Here is a 20,893-nt window from a genome sequence, read left to right on the forward strand (position 1 = left end):
AGAACATATTCATCACCCCAAAAAGAAGCCCTGTTCCCCATTAGCAGCTCCTCCCCCTGCTCCTCTATGCCCAGCCGTTGGCAGCCATGCATCGACTTTCTGTCTCTTTCGATGTGCCTGTGCTGGGCCTGTTTCATATAAATGGAATCCTGCTTTCATGGCTGGCTTCTTTCACTGAGCACGATGTGTCCGGGGGTCACCTGTGCCATAGCATGTGTCAATGCTTCGTTCCTTTTTATGGCCGAATAGTATTCCAGTGTATGTGCCTTTGTGGATTTTTAAGTGACTTGGAAAGGTCTGCACTCCAGAGAGCTAGTTTGGAGAGTGGGTGGGCGGGAGGAGGCCAGATGGCATGAGAGGCTGAGGCATGGGTGGAAAGAGCTTTCTAGATGCTGGCAGCGGGGGGAGCGGCCAAGACAAGACCAGAGACTGCTGAGGAGGGAAGACCTAGTAATTGATTGGCTACAGGGGGACAGGGTAGAGAGTGACGCCACTTCCCAGGACAGAGAAGAGTGAGTTTCATGAAGCACAGTGCCATAGGTACAGAAATGATACAGTGCCTGGTGGTGGGGGTCGAACCTGGCCAGGCAACACAGCAAATGAAGGGCAGCTTAGGGCAGGGGTGGTCTGGGAATCTGAGAGGGAGCCAGGACACTGCCAGGGGGAGAGGGTAGCCAGGAAGGCAGTCCAGATGGAAGGGTTGGCACCACACAGAGGGGAGAGAGAGCAGCTACCCACTGGCAGCCCCCCCGGGAATGCCCCACAGATGGACGAGGGATGCTGAATCGGGTAGGCTGTCTCCAGAGAGGGAGCAGGAGGAGCCTGATCTTGGGGCCAAAACCCTTTGGCATCTCTAAGGATGGTTCTAGACCTTCCTGGGAACCTTGTGCCCCCATTCTGTGGAGGAGGAAACCCGTTCAGAGAGGCCGACTGCTTGACCAGAGCTGGGGCTGCAGCCTGCGTGTCCTGACTGCCCAGAAGCTCTGGGCAGTGCCAAGATGGTGAGACTGCCCCTTCATCCAGCCATCAGGGAAAGGTCGGTGCCCAAGAGGAAGACGAGAGGGAGGGCAGGAGGACTCAGGGGACCCAGAGCCAGTGCAGTAAACCTCATGGCCACTTTGTGTGGTAGACGCTCTTACCAGTGAGAATATCGTAGCTCAGGGAGGTCAAACAGCTTGTCAAAGGTCACTCAGCAAATTGCTTTTGAACCAGATGGCTTAATACTGCCAGGAATTGTTACAAGTGTTTTTACATAAGTTAAGCAATATAAACTGACAACAACCCTAGGAGATAGATACCATTGTCCCATTTTACAGATAAGGAAACAGTTTAAGTGACTTCCCCGAGGCTACACTGCTCACACAGCGGGGTCTGGGTTTGCCAGCAGCCTGCACACTAACCACTATGTTCACTGCCCTCCTGCTTGCATGGCCTCCAAAGCCCATGCTCATTCCACTTAAGCCGGCAACTCCAAGAAGTATTTATGGGCCAGGTGTGGTGGCTTATGCTTGTAATCCCAGCACTCTGGGAGGCCGAGGCAGAAGGACTGCTTGAGCCCAGGAGTTCAAGACTAACCTGAGGAACATAGTGACACCCCCATCTCTACAAAACAAAACCAAAAAAATTTAATAACAACAACAAAAGAAGTATTTATAGAGCACTTGCTGAGTGCAGATTCCAAGCTAGGCACAGGACAAGCAGCTGTGAGTCAGACATGGCTCTGATCCTGGGGGAGTTGAGAGCACGGCCAGGAGACCCCCAGAAAAATAATTGCGGTGGGTAAGTAGAGCACTCTGAACCCAAGCAATGTTCTGGGCACCAAGAAAGGCAGGTCTCTGAGGCCAGAGCTGGTTGAGGGTTGAGGGAGAGTGGTTTGCTAATACTTGGACTGGGAAGATAAGCCTTGAAGACTAGAGGTGGAAAAAAATGAACTAGGGAAATTTATGTTAATTGTTTATATACACAGAAACTAATGTTCAGAGAGGCTGAGTCACTTGCTGAAGAACCCACAGCACCCAGGCATGAAATGTACTCCCGGTGAGGGCCTGGGGGCCTGTGGATGGTTTAGCTGCATTTCATCCCAAGGAGACAAAATGTTTGTTGCAAAGCTCTTTCGTGTCCACCCACTTACCCATTGCACAATCCCTTCAAGGTATGATAGCAGAGCTGGGTTCATGAACCCAGCAGGCTGATGAAGCTGGGAGAGGGGCAGGGTCTAGACCCTCAGCCTCCTAATTCTCAGCCCAGGGCCAGCAAGAAGAGGAAGGTGGATCTGAATATGTGTGCACACAAGGTGGCTGCCTCTTATAGACCCTAACCTCATACTCAGAGCTGCATGGGAGGTGGACTCCGTATCAGGGATGATGGCCACAGCCCATGGGAGAAGCCAAATGCGGGCCGAGTGCAAATGTGGGCCGAGTGCAAGCAGTGCCCTCCTTAGGCTGGCCCTGGTACTGCAGGCCCCTTTTATTAATATTTTAATAAATTGATCACATACCAACTATAACAGCTACTATTCACTGGGCACCTATACTGTGCAAGGCCTTGTGCCATGTGCCTTACGCTTAAGCAGAATACTCACAATGACCCTACAGGGATGGGCCTTAGAATCCTAATTTTACAAATAAGAAAACTGAGTCTGAGTAGTTAAGCAGCTTGTCTGGGGCTGCACAGCTAGTAAAAGGCCTAGCCAGTACTCAAAGCCAGGTCGGTCTGATTCCAAAAGTAGTGTTCTCTTCTGTTCTGCCACATCGCCTCTCTATGCTGCCCTAGGACTTTTCTTCTGCCATGTAGTCATCTCAATTGTCTGCAACCCAGGAATCTAGTTCTAAGAATCAGCGCCCCGCCAGACATTAGTAAGCAAGACCGGAACCCATGCACACTGCCCCAGACGTCTTCGGATGTGCCTCGTAACTAGGTCAGGATTGATTCTAGAGACCGTGACACAGCCAGGCTGGGATAGGTGAGGGAAGATTGCTGGGAGCCCTAGACAGCTCAGGGACAAGAAACTAGGGAGCCCTGGCAGAATAAGAACTCCCACGTTGGGGTCTGGAGACTTCAAATGCTTCAAGAGATGAGATTTTCCAGCAATGGTGCTGCAGGGCCCCTCTGCGAGGCTGTGTGACCCCTGCGTGAGGCTGCGTGGCTCGTGACCTCCCTGAGTCTTCATCTGGTTTCCTGGTGACTCTCCTTGTCTTCTCTCTCAGGTTGTCCATCTGGAACTTTCAAGGCCAACCAAGGAGACAAGGCCTGTACCCACTGTCCCATCAACAGCCGGACCACTTCTGAAGGGGCCACCAACTGTGTCTGCCGCAATGGCTACTACAGAGCAGACCTGGATCCCCTGGACATGCCCTGCACAAGTAAGTCCCGGGGCCCCTCAAGGGCGATGCCTGACCGAGTCCCAGGTCTACCTGCAGAAAAGCTCAGAGCAAGGGCTGGGTGCCATCCGGTTACAGCCAGTCTTTCCCTGGTGGGAAGAGAAATGGAAAAGTAAGGGGCATCAAGAAAGGGGCATCCTGGGGTGGCCGTGCTCCCACCATGCAGACACCATGGTGCTGGCGTCTGGCTCCTTACCCCCTTCTGCTGAGTCACATGAAAGATCAAGTCAAGGTCTGGATTCACAAAGGGACAAGGGAAGGGAGGCTTGGCAGGAGATGAAGCAACACAGGTAGTGTCTGTGGCAGAAGAGGCTGCCCAGTGTTCTAACCTGGCAGCGGCTGCCTGAATCACAGCCCAAGGTCCTCTAGGAAGGGGCTGACTAAGAGCACGGCATCACAACCCCTGTATCTGTCAGGGATGACATTCAGCTGTAAGTAACAGAGCTGACCCTGGTGGCTGAAACTGTACAGATTTATTCTCTCACCCAAAAGGAGCCCAAGGCAGACAGTCCTGGAACAGTATGGTCAATCCACGATGGCCTTTGGGGCCTGACTTTCTGCCATTCAGAGTGGCATAATCTTAGCTCACTGTAGCCTCAACCTCCTGGGCTCAAGTGCCCTCAGCCTTCTGCCCTCAGCCTCCTGAATACCTGGGATTACAGGCGTGCACCACCACACCCAGCTAATTTTTCATACAGACAGGGTCTTACTATGTTCTATCTAGCCAAGGCTAGATTTGAACTCCTGGGCTCAAGGAATCTTCCCACATCCTCCCAAAGTGCTGGTGCTGGATTACAGGCATGAGCCACCACACCCAACCTAGTTTTGGTTCTTTTTTTTTTTTCTTTTTTTTTGAGATGGAGTCTCGCTTTGTCACCCAGGCTCTAGAATGCAATGGCGTGATCTCAGCTCATGACAACCTCCACCTCCCGGGTTCAAGTAATTCTCCCACCTCAGCCTCCAGAGTAGCTGGGATTACAGGCACCCGCTATCATGCCCGGCTAATTTTTTGTACTTTTAGTAGAGACAGGGTTTCCTGTGTTGGCCAGGCTGGTCTTGAACTCCTGACCTCAGGTGATCCGCCTGCCTCGGCCTCCCAAAGTGCTGGGATTACAGGTGTGAGCCACTGTTGTTTCTGTTCTTAAGGTCACTTCATAGTCCAACATAGCTGCTGAAGTCCCAGCCATCACACACATTTTAGGCAGCAGAAGGGGGGAAGGACAAAGGGACATGCCATAGTTGTCTGTCTCTTTTTAAAGAAACAGTCCTAGTCAACAACTTCTGCTCTATATCAGTGGCAAGCACTTAAACACAGGAGGCTGGACATATTGCCACCGTGAATAAAGCTGAGCTGTTCTAAGGAAGAAGGCGAAAATACATACTGGGCAGGTATAATTCCAAATGCGAAAATACTATCCTCAGTAACCAACACTGAGCAGGTTGGAACCTGGAGGGAAAGGTTTGAGCAGATGTACGGCAGCCTAAGTTATACTCCAGAAACACCTCTCTGGTGGGGAGACAGGAGAAAGAATTTAAGGAGGTCCTTTCGGAGGCCTGGGCTGGAGCCAGAGCAGTGGGCACAGAGTGATCAGTGGGGGATAGTACCCCCTGAGCCCCCCACTGACCAACACCTCTCCCCCGCCCCAGCCATCCCCTCTGCGCCCCAGGCTGTGATTTCCAGTGTCAATGAGACCTCCCTCATGCTGGAGTGGACCCCTCCCCGCGACTCTGGAGGCCGAGAGGACCTCGTCTACAACATCATCTGCAAGAGCTGTGGCTCGGGCCGGGGCGCCTGCACCCGCTGCGGGGACAACGTGCAGTACGCACCGCGCCAGCTGGGCCTGACCGAGCCACGCATTTACATCAGTGACCTGCTGGCCCACACCCAGTACACCTTCGAGATCCAGGCCGTGAATGGCGTTACTGACCAGAGCCCCTTCTCGCCTCAGTTCGCCTCTGTGAACATCACCACCAACCAGGCAGGTAAGCGCTTCCGACGTGGACCAGGGTAGTGCCCCATCGTGCTGTGCCAGGGAGGGCACACGCAAGACTCACAAAAGACTCCTTCACATCTGTGGAGTGATATCTTCTTTTCAAAGGTTTTTCATGTGATCCGTCCACCTGGGAGAGTAAGTGCTACCTCTTCATTGTGGTGGTATTGGTAATAATTGCTCCCACTTGTTGAGTGCATATTATTGAAGGTAAAAGTTAAGCTGCTGTAACGAAAAGATCCAACATTAGGTACCTTAAAGAACGTGGACGTATTTCATGGGAGAATCCAGAGGTGAGCAGTCCACGTTAGCGGGGTGGCTCTGATCCACTCAGAGACTCAGGGACCCAGGTTATTTCCGTGTCATTTCCCCATGCCCCCTGCTCCTTATCTGTATGATCCAAACTGAGTCTCAGGCATGTCTGTGGGAAGAGAGGGAAGACAGGGCAGCATGATGTTTGAAGCAAGGTAGGTAGAGGCAGCATCTTTCTCTTCTGCATGCATTCCACGGGCAGGGCCTCAGTCACATGGCCTCACTGAGACCCAGGAGAGCCCGGAGGTGTCATCTCTTACAGCCTAACTTGAACCTCGATCACAAGTGCTTTCTGTGAAGCTCAGCCCACTCCAGTCTAACTCCAGTGAAACTCTCCTGAAGCTCACCTTTACTAACCCTTTCTGTGGCCTCACGTCATCCTCCACCCACCACCCTTCTTTCCCTCACAGCGAAAAAGGAAGTTGCTGAACACCGCAGTCTCCCCTCCACCCTGTTCTCTCTCTAGTCCCCACTCACTTGGACTCCTAGCCTCCCCTCTCCACCAGGACCGCTGTCCTCAGTGTCACGTGAGGCTGAGTCCCAGAGATGCTTCCCAGCCTCATCCCCCACCTGAGGGCCACATGTGATTATCGAGGACATTATGCTACCTGTGGGTAGAAGATCTCACGGTTGGCACTGTGAGCGTGCCCCTCAGTTATTCACTCAGCAACCTTTGCCAAACCCCTACAGTGAGCATGGTCAGGGCCGTGTCCATGGAAGAGCTGAGGGAGGCCAGGCCACAGGAGGGAAAGCGAGTGGGCCTCCAAGCTGATCTTTCTGATGTAGGGTAGGGCCCACACGGTAAGCATGCAGGGATCCAGATGTGGAAGTCCAGACCCAGGAAGTCTTCCTGGAGGAGGTGGAATTTGACTTGCAGTTTGAAGGACCAGTCAAAAATTTTTTTTTTAGAGATGGAGTCTTATATGTTGCCCAGGCTCCTCTTGAACTCCTGGCCTCAAATGATCCTCTTGCCTTAGCCTCCCAAAGTGCTGGGATTACAAACAAGAGCCACTGCACCCAGCCAGTAGAATGTTGAAAGGAACAATAGAAAAAAATGGCATTCAGAAGGGAGGAAGGGCATGCCAAGGACATAGAAAGAGAGAGGGCAGCTGGCTGGGCACAGTGGCTCACGTCTGTAATCCCAGAACTTTGGGAGGCCAAGGCGGGAGGATCACCTGAGGTCAGGAGTTCGAGACCAGCCTGGCCAACATGGTGAAGCCCCATCTCTACTAAAAATACAAAAATTAGCCAGGCATGGTGGCACATGCCTGTAATCCCGGCTACTCAGGAGGCTGAGGCAGGAGAATCACTTGCTGGCTACTCAGGAGGCTGAGGCAGGAGAATCACTTGAACCCAGGAGGCGAAGGTTGCAGTGGGCCGAGATCACGCCATTGCACTCCAGCCTGGGCGACAAGAGCGAAACTCTAAGAAAAAAAGAGAGAGAGAGGGCAACTGACTCCACCTGGTTGAGGGGTGTTTTCCGTGCATGACCTCACTGCATCGTTGTGGCCTCTCTGAGAAGGAGGCATCCGTGTCCCCATTTCACAGATGATGCTCAGACAAGTTGAGTCGCAAAGCCAGGAAGAGTGAGAGGCAAGAATTGACTAGCTCTGACAGACTCCAGTCCTTGGGCGAAGTCCTTGACGTGTCCACGGCACCTTGAGCTTGTGGGTCTGATTGTGCATTTGAGTCTGTGTATGTGTGAGTGTGCTGTCATATGTGTTTGGTGGCCATGTGTTTACAGTGCATATCACTGTGGCCATGTGGGTTCTGTATACATGCATTTGTGAGCATGGATGTGTCAACCTGTGGGGACAGGCGTAGGGGGTATTGTGTATCTGAGCATGAGTTTGTACATCTAACTGTGGCTCTGCCTGTCTGTGTGTTTGGGTCTGAGGAGTGTGGTTTTGTTTGGGAATGGTGGTGTTGCTGTGGCTGAGAGGGCATGTTTGTGACTGACTGAACTGTAGTTCTTTTGAGGCCCTGGGTGCCTTTAAGCACCACTCAGATTGGGGTCCAGAGGGAGCTGACTCAAAGGAGGCAATCTGAGAAAACCCTCAAAAACCAGCGGGGCATAGTGGCTCATGCCTGTAATCCCAGCACTTTGGGAGGCCAAGGTGGATGGATCACATGAGGTCAGGAGTTCAAGACCAGTCTGGCCAACATGGTGAAATCCTGTCTCTACTAAAAATACAAAATTTAGACAGGCGTGGTGGTGAGTGCCTGTAATCCCAGCTATTCGGGAGGCTAAGGCAAGAGAATCACTTGAACCCGGGAGGCAGGGCTTTCAATGAGCCAAGATTGTGCTACTGCACTCCAGCCTGAGTGACAAAGCGAGATTCCATCTCAAAGAAGAAAAAAAGCCAGCAAGTGATAGAAAAGACCTCTAACAGTTTAGAAAGCCTCAGCTGTGCATCTCTCTGGCTTGACAAAGCTCTGAACTGGAGAAACCCAGGACCCCAATGGGGGTGATGGAGAGAGAACTCTTTCCAACTGGTAGAAGCCAGAAGGAAGCTCCTGGAGCCCTTTCCCTGGTTGCAGGGAACTCTCCTACATCCATTTGGGAGCTCTGCAGGTGGAACTGCCTACTCAAGACGCCTCAGCTTATTAGCTAGAAGTGGTTCTGGGCTGCTGGGATGGACCCTGCTGTCTGGAGCTGGATGTACCCAGGAGTAGAGATGGGGCGGACTATGGAAGTGAGGGGTTTCCAGGGAATAGACACACAGGGAGAGCCCTCAGGATTTAAAGACAGAGAAGCAATGAGAAACAAGCAGTGGATTAGGAGCAGAGACCTAGGCTTGGCTTTGCCATTCATTTGCTGCATGACATTAGCAAATGAACAGCATTCATTTAGTCAGTGTATGAGTCAGTTACTCCTGCAATAATGCTGCATAACAAAATCACCCCACAACTCAGTAGTTTAAACAATAAACATTTATTTCCTCACTCACCAGTGTGTGGGTCAGCTGGGGTTTGACTAATCTTGGCCGTGCCCTCTGTGCTGGGCAGGACTCCAGAATGTGAGTTGGGTTCAGCCTGTTTCATGTTTCTCCTCATTCTCCTTGGACTGGCAGCCACCCCAGACTTGTTTCTCTCAAGGTAAAGAGTAGGAGCATGGAGGGAGCCAACCATACCTCATTGGCCGAAACAAGTCCCACAGCCAAGCCCAGCATCAGTGGGATGGGGAAGTATACTCTGCCCCCAGTGAGTGGGCCCTGCAGAGTTACTTGGCAAAGGACGTGGGTACCTAATCCTATCACAGAAAAGGAAGAACTGGGGTCATTGATCTAATCTACCATGCACATGAAAATCACTTACTCCCTCTGAGGCCTCAGTTTCCCCACCAAATTTTACATAAGAACTATATGTGAGCACAAGTTCCAGAACACAGATATCAGTTACCCCAGTCCTGCTGAATCAGAACCCCAGGCGTAGACCCTGGGAATACACACTGTTAACAAGTGACTCAGGTGTTTCTTACCATCGGACAAATTTGGGAAACTCGGGTCTAACCCCCTTGAAGCCCTCAAAGCCCTGAGGCTTTGGGAATTATAACAAGTCTTTCCCCCTCTTCTTTATTCCAAGCCCCTTGGCAAGCTCCTTCTCTTACAGCTGCTCAGAGCCCAGCTGGGGGCTGTATAACCACACCACACCCCCACTCCATTATCCCCCTTTGCCAGATGAGGAAACTGAGGTCCAAAGAGGTATAGAGTCATTTATGCAAGGTCCTACTACTTAAGTGACCTCTACTAATATTTAAACCCAGGACCACGTGACTTCATGTCTACACTGTTCTCCAGTGTAGTGTAGACACAGTATCTGCCCTTGAGGATGTATGTCCTAGTTGGAAAAATAAGACACAGACACAGAGCCTACATACAAGATGGCATGGATGAGGGCCCAAGAGGTGCTGGGGGAGATGAGGGAGATCACAGGCAGGAGAAATCATCCTCCTAGGGAATGAGCAAAGGGTATGTCCTGGAAGGCTTCCTGGAAGAGGAGGCATTTGAACTTGACTTTGAAGAATGGAGAGGCTTCTAGCAAGCAGAGATGGAATCATACAGGAAGGAAGATGGCCTGGGGGAGGGAAGTGCAGGAGGCAACTGGAGGGAGGATTCTTCTTTCTGTTCCTCCTAAGTATCAGGTTTCCCTGACACAGAGTCTTGGCACATGCTGTTCCTTCTGCCTGGAAAGGCTTTCTTATCCCATTCTTCCTTCAGGCCTCAGCTCATTTCGCTGACCTTCCTGTCTTGGTGGGACACCTCCCTCCCCAGCCCCAGCACCAGGGCCTTCTAGTTCCCGTGGTTGAAATATTACCTTGTGTCATTGATCATTGAGTTCTTGTTCGTCTCCCCCATCATCAGCACTCGGGGCACACGATGGATCTGCTTTTCCTCACCATGGTTTTGCCGGCACCTAGAGGGGGCTGCACCACAGTGAACATTCAGCGAACATTTTCAGAAGGGTTCGCAGAAGCGTGGGGTGAGGTGGGGTGTGGAGAAGTGCAGTCGGGCTGGGAAATGAGGCTGGGGACTCGATTTCCAGACAAATGCATTCAGTGGTTGGTTTTAAACAGACCCTAAAATTCAATATATAAATATCTAGCTCATTGCCTTAAAAGGGAAAAGTGTTTCTTTTTTTTTTTTTTTTTTTTTTTTTTTTTTTGTGATGGAGTCTCGCTCTGTCGCCCAGGCTGGAGTGCAGGGGCGGTATTTCGGCTCACTGCAAGCTCCGCCTCCCGGGTTCAAGCCATTCTCCTGCCTCAGCCTCCTGAGTAGCTGGGACTATAGGCACCCGCCACCACGCCCGGCTAATTTTTTGCATTTTTAGTAGAGACAGGGTTTCACCATGGTCTCCATCTCCTGACCTTGTGATCCGCCCGCCTTGGCCTCCCAAAGTGCTGGGATTACAGACGTGAGCCACCACGCCCGGCCAAAAAAGTGTTTCTTTTGGGCAGGTGACTGGGCCTTGCTCACAATCCCTTGGCATTCACCGGGGCCAGAACTGTCTTCTGACTTCGTATAGCCATCATGCCACCTTCAAACCACGCTCTGCCTTTCCAGAACACCTTTCTGCCTCATATTCATGAGTCGTGCTCATGGCCCCCAAGGAAGGAGGCTGGGCTGGGCTTGAGGGGTAAGGAAACAGGGGTTGGGAGAGGTCATGCCGTGTACCCAGGTGCACTCTGCTGGACAGTGGCAGACCCAAGAGTCAGTCCAGCTATTCAGAGTGAGCCACGCTACCCTCCTGCCTGTCCACACCCACAAACAAGACCACGGCAGAGAGGGGCAGGAGGGAGGGACAGAGGCTGAGCCTTAGAGTGGGCAGTCAGAGGAGAGCTTCTCTCAGGAGGTGGCATTTAAGCTGAGGTCCGAATGACAAGCAGACACCCCTGCAGACCTGGGAGCTGGGAGGTGTAGCATTTCACTGATACAGGGCTTCTATCCAGTGCCCTTGGCCGTTCTCCAGGGCTGCCCTGGACACAGCCTTCGCCCTTTAAGGATCTCACCCTGAGCAAGCCCAGAACACCCTCACCTCTGCCAGGTTCCGGAGGTAGTGGGAAGGGTCTGTGCTTTGGAATCAGGCAGCCGAACCTGGCTTTGAGTCAAGCCTGGCTGCTCACCAGCATGCAACCTTGGACAAGTCACTCAGCTTATGTCTGATTGCATCTTCCTCATGGACACCTTCGCCCTCTCCTTACAGGAGGATTTAGCTGTGAGGATTTCAGCTAAGCTATGCAAGGTGCCTCCCAGGTTGCTGGCACAGGTAGGCACCTAAAACACAGAGATCATTCTCTATTCACTCTAATCCCCAAAACGGCTCACATTTGTCAAGTGCTAACTGTGTGCCAGGCACAGTGCTAAGCCCTTCACACTGAATCCTCACAACGATACGAGGTAGGTCCCGTTGTCATCCTGTTTTGTAGATGAAAGGAAAGCGAGGCATTGAGAGGTAAGTAACTTACTCCGCTCTCTCAGGCCAGGAAGTAACAGAGCCTGGATAATTGTGTCTCTGCATCCTCAGGGCCCAATGTTGAGCAGACCCATGCCTTCTACAGAGATGGGGCAGGCAGTCCGTATGCCCCATCCATACCACAGCCTGGCTGGGTATCCCCAGCCTTTGAGGCCCCCTGTAATGAACACGGTCAACCACTTAGGAAGCTCTGCCATCGGCATATCCTAAGAGCTCGTTTTGGAGAAAGGACATCAGAGCTGGGCCTGACAAACTCAGCCCCCATCCCACACGGCCCATTCCAAGCTGTGTAGCCAGGATGTAAGAAGACCTCATTTCTCTGAGCCTCAGTTCCATCACCTACAAAATGGTCATTTATCTATCACTGCAGCTTTGCTAGATGGTTGTGGATATTAACAAGAATGTGGACAGCGACTGGCACATAGAGGGACAGTACATGGCAGCTTGGCTTAGTTCTCTATTGCTGCCAGAACAAAATGCCTCAAACCAAGCAACTTAACACAACACACATTTATTATCTTATCGTTCTGCAGATTCAGAAGCCTAGCGTGGGCCGGGCGCAGTGGCTCATGCCTGTAATCCCAGCACTTTGGGAGGCCAAGGTGGGTGGGTCACAAGGTCAGGAGTTTGAGACCAGCCTGACCAACATGGTGAAAACCTGTCTCTACTAAAATTGCAAAAATTAGCCGGGCATGATGGTGCATGCCTGTAATCCCAGCTACTCAGGAGGCTGAGGCAGGAGAGTTGCTTGAACCCAGGAGGCGGAGGTTGCAGTGAACAGAGATCATGCCATTGCACTCCAGCCTGGGTGACAGAGCAAGACTCTATCTCAAAAAAAAAAAAAAAAGAAAGAAAGAAAAAAAAAAAGTCTAGCTCTAGCATGGATCTCATCAGGCTAAAAGCAGTGTTGGCAGGGATGTGTCCTTTCTGATGGTGCTAAGGGACAGTGTTTTCTTACTTAGAGGGGTTGTTAGCAGAATTCAGTTCCACGTGGCTGTAGGAGTGAGGCCTCTCTCCCCTTGCTGACCATCAGCTGGGGGCTGCCTGAGCTCCTCAAGTTCTCTCTTGGGTCCTTCCACAGAACCCTGACATCTCAGAGGCAGCAGCAGGACATTGAGCTCTTCTCACTCTCCAACTCATTCGTTCTTTAACTCTCTGCTGGGAAAGGTTCTCTTCATGTAAGCACTCAAGAGATGCGGTTCAAGCTACCTGGATAATCTAGGAAAATCTCTCCATCTCCAGGGTCATAACCTTCATCACACCTGCGAAGTCCCTTTTGTCATGTAAGGTAACATATTCACCGATCCAGGGGATTAAGACGTGAACATCTTTGGGGAGTCATTATTCTGCCTATCACAGAAGTTAAACCTACATCAAATTAAAACTCAGCAGCATTGGCAGAGGCCTTGGAGTTCACCTAGGGCAAACACCTCCTTTTAGAAGAAAACTGAGGCCCACAGAGGTTCCTTAGTGGCTACCCAAGATCCCACAGCAGGTCCCCAACACCCTGACCGGGTCTCCGTGACATCACTCCACATGGCTTTCTTGTGGAAAGACTTTCAACTCTCCAAAGCCTTTTCTGCCACTTGTGTTCTCTGATCCTCCCGCCCTGCTGTGGGGCGGGCACACAATGGCTCAGCCTCTAGAACTGGCATGAACATGTACTCACCTACTTCTCTCCCTGGGGGACCAAGAGGATCAGAGAGAAATGGGCCAAGAGAGCCCCCTGTGTACTCATGCCTGACCACGAGGTTCGAGAGGGAGATGGAGGGAGAGGGCACTTCCCTCCCTGGGCCGAGCCCTCTGCGCGCATCTCCCTCTTTGATCCTCCCAAGCATTCTGCAGGGAAGGCATTGCTGACCTAGAGCATCGTTTAAGATTGGTTTTGGCTGCATATTCCAAGAAGAAAAATAACAGACAGCCACTGCCACAGTAGTGCTGGTTAACAATCAACCATTAACCACAAAGCCGACCGCATGGAACAAGAAGCACTTAGCTAGCTCAGGGGTCTCGGGGCTGACTGGACAGTGACACTGGTCTTGGCTTGGTGCATTCTTAGGTTTGTCGTTCATCTGCTCTGGGTCACTCGGCAGCTCTTTGGGTTTTGTCATGGCTTTATTGCATGTTTGGGGGTTGACTGCTGTCCACTGGTCTGGAGTGGCCCTGGAGGGGACAACTGGAGCAACGACTCTGCTCCGACATGTCTCAGCCTCCAGCAAGTCCGCCTGTGCGTGTTTTCTCATGGCAATCACGGGGAACCAAGGCAGCAGGCAGACACTTGCAAGGGCTTTTGCAAGCCTCTGCTTATATCGTGTTGGCTTATATCCCATTGGCCACCACAAGTCATGTGGCCAAGCGAGAGTCAGAGAGAGAGGACTACATAAGTTACCGGGCAAAGGGCATAGATACAGGGGGGTGATTAATACAGCCAGTCTAACAGAGTGGCTTAGACCAAAGGGAGGTTTCTTTTTCTCATGTGTGAAGCATGTTAGAAGATAGGAGAACAGCATCTCCATGGAGCCATCAGAGATCCACACTCCTCAGCACACAGCTTCGTGTCCTCGTGGACCAAAATGGCTGCAAGATCTCTGGCTATCACATCCATGTCTCAGGTTGCAGTGGAAGGAGAGCGAGAAGGGTAGGGCCCTCCCTTTTAAGGAAACTTCCTGGAAGTCCCATACATGCTTCAGTTTATATCTCATGGCCATATCTCATGGCCACTTCTAGCTGCCAGAGAGGTTCAGAAAATGTTGTCTTCTATTTGGGCACAATGTACCTAGCTAAGAACCAGAATTTTGTTAAGTTGAGAAAGAGAGAATGGATAGTTGATAGGCAATGAGTAGCGTCTGCCACATCCCATTTTACAGGTAAGGAACCTAGGTTCAGAGAGAGGTAACTTGCCTGTGGTCACACATTGGCCTAGGAGTAGAACAGCGGGCATCTGAACCCTGAACGCCACCTTTTCTCACCTTCACCGCCACCGCTATTCCAGAGCACTCGGCTACTTATGGTGCTGCTTGAGAATCTGAGCAACCCAGACAGCTGCATGTGGCTCACATCATCCCCTGACCCCATAATCTGGGCCAAGTCCTGTGCTAATCACTTTGCAAACAGGTGTTCATTTAACCTTCCTTGCCCATTCTACAGAGGAGAAACTGAGGCACAGGAGGTGGAGGTAGGCTGCCCAGACCACCTGCTTTGAGGCCCAGGCTCTTAGCATCTTGCTAGTCCAGGTGCTGGGGTAGGACTGTCCCACCAGGAGGCCAAAGGTGAGGTCAAGACGATTCCACAACCCACTAGGAGGTGGGTGATTTGATGTTTCTCTAGCACAAAGCCCAGGACCTCGCCTCAGCCCACTCATAGGCTACTTATGGGCAGGGCCAGGTAACCATGAGTAGAAGAAACCAACCTGGGCTTTAGAGTCAGACAGACCTGGGTCCCCATCCCAGCCCTGCTGCCTGGGGTGTGGGGCCATCCTGTCGGTCTCTTCCTTTCCTCATTGGTGAAAAGGGAGGGATTAACCCCTACTCCATCTGATTGTGAGGAAGGGGGCTGGCGCCGGGCAGGCTCTGCTGCATATATGCTAGATCCAGGGGAGAGCGAATGAGTACATGAACAGCCAGCTGCCACCCTAGAGAGGGGCTCTTCTCAAATTCAAGGAAAAAGTACTAATAATGTCTTCTGGACCCAGTTTTTTGTTTTATTTTTTTCCTGTGTTCCACAGATTGCTAGTTCCAAAGAACATTAATAACTATTATGTGAGAAAAGGTTTCTGAGGCCAAATGAACCTGGGACCACAGGATTAAACCGAGTTAACTGGGTTTCTCCCCTGCGGGACTTCTCAGAGCCTTGAATTAAACACATGTGCAGTGTGAATCTCCACAAGCAGAGGGGCTACGACTCTGTGTTCCTCAAACTTCCTTAGCCACAGAATACGCAGAGCACCAACCAATATGCCACCCTAGTACCAGCTGTCAGCTCTCCTTTTTTCTGTCCCATACCACTCTCTAAGAGGCCCATCGGAAAGAATCAGAGGCCCACTTTCTGGAAGTTTTATTCGCAGAAATTCGGTTGTGGGAATTATCGTCAGGTCATCCAGAATTGCAGACAGATCACCGGGGGTTAACTGCGTTGCTACGGGTTTAAGGGACAAACACTCGAAAAGCAGCTGTCCCATGATTAGCTGGGAATTCTAAGAGTCCTGTCCCAAGTAAACTGTCCCTGCTACAGACCCTGGAGAGGACGAGCACAGTGACAAGCAATTGTCATGGAACTGTTGGCTGGCTGGTGGCAAGAGGCCCCACGTCACTGCAGCAGTTCCCAACTGTGGGTGGGCACAGGGCCTGGGGAAATATTCCACTGGCTGCTTGGGAAATATTGCCTGGGGCCTTTGTTTTAGTGTCCAGCCCACAAGGTCGGTAGACTCAGGTTCCTGAGGGGGCCAGAAAAGGGGAGAATCTGCCTAGTCCTCGCTTTTCCCTTTCTCCCTCCCTTCCTTCCTCCTTCCTTCCTCACCTTCTCCCTTCCTTCCTCCTTCCTGTCTTCCTTTCTTTCTCCAGTAAATATTGGTCATGCACCCACTCTAAGCCACACACTGTTTCAGGCTCTGGGGATAAAGGATTGAATGAGAGACAAAGTCCCTTATCTCAGATAGTGTTGGTGCTATGACAAAAATAAAATGGGTATGAGAAGGCTACTGGAGGGGAGAGGTAGTCCAGGAGGGCATCTTGGAGGAAGTGACATTTGAGCTCAGACTTCAGTGAAGTGGAGGATTTGGCCATGGAAGATATCGGGGAAGAGGTTTCCAAGCAGAAACACCATGGGGCCAAGGCCCTGAGGCAGAACAGAAAGGCAGCCAGTGTGGACGGCTTGGGAGAGAGGGAGCAGGCAGAGGGAGGTGACAGATGCCAGGCAGCTGGGCCTTGTGGGCCACCATAGTGTATCTGTGTCTTATTCTGGGTGCAGTGGGAAGCCGCTAAGGGTCGTCAATGGGGAGTGAAGACATCAGGGAGACACTGGGATCTGCAAGTCTGGGGCTTGGGATGGGGTCTCTGACTGTCCTATGCCCAGCGACCTCTCCCCCACTCCCTTGGAGCTCAGGGATCTTCGGACCAGTGAAAGGGTCGTAGGTCAGGGCTGTGAGGGGAAGCTGAGCCAATCCCCAAGCCCCCCCACCTCTTGCAGCAACCAGGGGCACAGGCTGCTGGCTTCCTGTCCTGTCCTGGGATCCTAGTCCCAGAAGACCCTGAGAGACCACCCCATACAACCCCTTCATGCCCTGAGAAGGAAACGGAGGCACACAGAGGGAAGGCTCCTTCCCCAAGTCTCAGCCAAGGAAGGGGCTAAACTCTCCACTGGGGTTCGCTGAGGGCAACAGGGCCCCTGACCACCTGCTCCAGACAAGCAGGCCCCGCCTGGCTGGCCTCCCCCTGCCCCTCTCCGCCACAAGCCTCTTTTGTGCTTACTCCCTGGGGCTCCATCTCCTTGCAGGGGTCACAGGGCACCGCTGACCCCATTCCCCTGTCGGCGTGCCCGGCTGGTAATTGAAAATACCAGAATTCCCTGATGACCAACTTACAGGGAAACCTGACACCCCAGGGTGGGCGGTGGGCAGCAGGAGGGGTGGGAGAGCATCCAGCTGTTCCCTTTTCTCCACTGTTAATCCCCCTGGATTCCAGGAGAAAGGCCAGCCCTGCTGGCCCCCATGGCCTGCCTTGATCATCTTCCCGGCAAATGCCGCCTCCTTGCCACGCCCGGGGTTACAGGCTTATGGGATCAGAGCCCGGGTGAGCTGCCTGTAACCCAAGCCTGCCAGCTACGCCCGCCAGGCCCAGACCCCCAAGGCCGCGTGGGACCGGCCTCAACCAGCAGCTGAGCTCCCAGAGCTGGGGCGGGCTGGGTGGGTGGTAGGTGAGTCAGCGGGAAGCAGGCAGGGTTAGCTCTGCGGCAGTCGGAAGGGAGCTGGACCAGGGTGTCCTCAGGGGCCCTCGGAGGTCCACTGGTTTCTAGACCTCCCTGGTCAGCCGGCATCAGCCACAGCCAGTGGAGGGGAAAGGATGTGTGGGACCTGGGTGAGCCTGGGTTCAAATCCCAGCTCCACTGCTTGCTGTGTGGCCTTGGGCAAGTTACTTCACACTTCCATGCCTCCATGTCCTCATCTGTAAAATGGGTATAACAGTAATACCAGCCTTGTAGGGTTGACAGGAGCATGAAGTAAGTTAACGGATGTGAACCATGTGGTTTGCTGTTAGCTGCACGGCCTTTCCCTTTTTCTGGGCACCATGGGGCATACAGGGGCTGTCAGAATGGCAAGCTGAATGACAAGCTTTTTTAAGTTGAGGAGCAGGTTACCACCCCTACTAGTCCTTCTGTGGCTCCCCAGTGCCTCAGGACTGGAAGTTTGACCCACACTTTCCTCAGCAGCCTCGCCTCTTCCCCTCTCATGGAGCTCTTTGTTTGGCTGCCCCAAGACCCTCTGAGCTCCAGGGCCCTATATGAAGAGTGTAGCCCAGGCAGGTGAGGGGGGCACGCGCAGCAGAAGCCAAGCTACAAGCAGCCGCGTGGCAGGTGGATCATATACTAGACCAGGACTCAGCTGCTCCTGGCTCTAGTCCAGGTCTACCACTGCCAGCTGCGTATCCTTGGAAAAGTCACTTTCTTTCTCTGGCCCTGAATCCACTAGTCCTCAAAGTGTGGTCCACAGACCAGCAGTATCAACATCACCTGGGAGTTTGCTAGAAATGCACATTATCAGGCCCCACCCCAGACCTGCTGAAGTAGCATCTCGGTGGGGGGTGTTGTGGGGAGGCCAGCAGTGTGAATTTTAATAAAGTCTCCTGGTTATCATTATGCCCATTCAAGTTTTAAAAGTGCTGTAATCTAGGATACATTCTACAATTGTCCTTTGTTGGGAGGCGAAACTCCAGAGAGAAGTGCGAACAGAGCAGCCCCTGCTGAAATCCCAGAAGGTGATGTGAACAGAGCAGCTCTGCTGAATTCCCTGAAGGTGGTGTGAGTGGAGCAGATCCTGATGAATTCCCAGGAAGAGGTGTGAATGGAGCAGCTTCTGCTGAAATCTCACACAGTGGTGTGAACGGAGCAGCCCCTGATGAAATCCCTGAAGGTGGTGTGAATGGAGCAGCCTCTGCTGAAATTCCTGAAGGTGGTGTGAACAGAGCAGCCCCTGCTGAATTCCCAGGGAGAGGTGTGAACAGAGCAGCTCCTGCTGAAATCCCAGGGAGAAGTGTGAACAGAGCAGCTCCTGCTGAAATCCCAGGGAGAGGTGTGAATGGAGCAGCCTCTGCTGAAATCCCAGGGACAGGTGTGAACAGAGCAGTTCCTGCTGAAATCCCTGAAGGTGGTGTGAACAGAGCACCCCCTGCTGAAATCCCTGAAGGTGGTGTGAACAGAGCATCCCCTGCTGAAATCCCGAAGGTGGTGTGAATGGAGCAGCCTCTGCTGAAATTCCTGAAGGTGGTGTGAATGGAGCAGCCTCTGCTGAAATCCCTGAAGGTGATGTGAATGGAGCAGCCTCTGCTGAACTCCCAAGGAGAAGTGTGAATGGAGCAGCCCCTGCTCTTGTTCAAGGCTGAATCACTTTGATCAAGTCCTGAAATGGGAGCTTGGATCCCACAGCTCCATGCCGCTTCTGAGTCTTATAGCTTCCCCAGTGCCTAGCATGGTGCCCATCCTGGGACAGGCACTCATTTAGTTGAAACACAGTGTGCTTCCTCCCATTAAGCCGTGAGTCCCTGGAAGGCTGGGATGCTGTGAGGTTCCTCTCCAGAGCCCCGGCACCCAGCATCATGTTAGCATCATAGCAACTCCATGAACTGAAAAATTCTTCACAATATCTCCCTCCTGAGGGGTGCCCAGCACCCCACTCAGACCTTCACATGCATTTCCACTGCCTTCTCACAGCGTCCTGGCCAGGTGAGGGTTCCTGCTTGATAGGTATGAAAACTGAGGCTCAGGAAGGCTAAAAGTACCTGCTCAAGGCCACAAGTGAGTGAGTGGAGGAGCAGGGAGCTGCATACAGGTCTGTCGGACTCCACCCTCAGGGCTCCCCACCGCTAGGCTAGATGGCCTTGCCAGGGACTGGATGGGAGCGTCCTGACCTGGGCACTGTGCGGGTCTAGGCATGAAGCAGTAGGTGAGTGAGCACACCTGGAAGCAGCGCAATCCAAGTACTCCTCACCCGTCCTTGCCCTTGCGGCTCTGTGTCTGATGCTCCGTTGATGCAACACACATCGATGTGCTATGAGACAGCAGCACACCTCCGACTCCACCCTTCACACATCCCTCCCCACCTGCTTGGCCAGCCCTCTGGGAGACAGACCCAGTATTTCAAGGAGCCCTGGAGGCTGCCTCACCCAGCCCCTCACCCCAGAACTGTCCTCAGGCCCCTGGAGGCAGGGGTGGGGGCATCACTCCCAGAATCTCTGGCAGCTGAGTTTCAAGCATCCTCCTTAGCTTCTCAGAGCACCCCCTGTCACACCCCCACCTCCACCACACACAGACCCAGTGGTCAGCCCCTGTGGGTTGGATGAGAGGGGCTGAGAAGCTGGGGGGAAGCATGGGGATTGGGGTGCTTCCCGGGCCAGCACAGGGGATGAGCCCCCAGATTGGCCCTGCTCTGTGACACTCCAGAAGGGCCTGATTTTGTTGTTTCACTGGGACACCGACCACTGACAAGCCCGTGACAGGGTCAGACAGCTGGACTTCATAAAGAAGCTGGACCCTCGGCACTCCGGACAGCAGAACACTCAACTCCTCACAAAGGCAGCTCCGCGGGGGAGGGGTGGCACTGGGGCTGGAGGCAAGTGGGAAGTAGGAACTGCTTTGAGACCCAGAGGGGGTAATAGCTAGGGCAGGATGACTCAGCTCCAAGCCCACCTCAGCTCCTCGCCAGCTGTGTGATCTTGGGGAAGTCACTGTGCCTCTCTGAGCCGCTGATACCTCTTCTGCAAAGTGCAGATATTGACCCCCATCCTACATGATTGTTGAGGGGGTTAAATGAGATACCACAGGTCCATGCTCAGTGCACTGTGACAGGTGACACCCGCAAACACCGACGGCGCTGACCACATGCCAGGCACTACACTGAGCGCACAACCAGACCCCTGATCCCTCTTGGGAGAGGCCAATGCCCCTGGCAGGGCGAGGAGCCAAGCTGAGAGTCAGGCAGCCTCCCCTGGGTGTAAAACGAACAGAGGCTCATCAGGGCCATGTGGACCA

At 52.7% G+C, this 20,893-nt stretch overlaps 1 protein-coding gene across 4 annotated transcripts in view; it reads left to right on the top strand.

The window, feature by feature from the left end:
* EPHB2 (EPH receptor B2) overlaps positions 1–20,893 on the top strand; it is a 205,343-nt gene that overhangs the window by 149,111 nt on the left and 35,339 nt on the right. For all 4 annotated transcript variants that reach the window (XM_021937153.2, XM_021937159.2, XM_021937161.2 and 1 more), the window contains exons 4-5: positions 3,207–3,362; positions 5,028–5,363. In XM_021937153.2, the coding sequence (XP_021792845.1) occupies positions 3,207–3,362; positions 5,028–5,363 (492 nt within the window). The remainder of the gene's footprint in view (positions 1–3,206; positions 3,363–5,027; positions 5,364–20,893) is intronic.

Source organism: Papio anubis, chromosome 1 (assembly GCF_008728515.1).
Source record: "Papio anubis isolate 15944 chromosome 1, Panubis1.0, whole genome shotgun sequence".
Classification (NCBI taxonomy): Eukaryota; Metazoa; Chordata; class Mammalia; order Primates; family Cercopithecidae; genus Papio; species Papio anubis.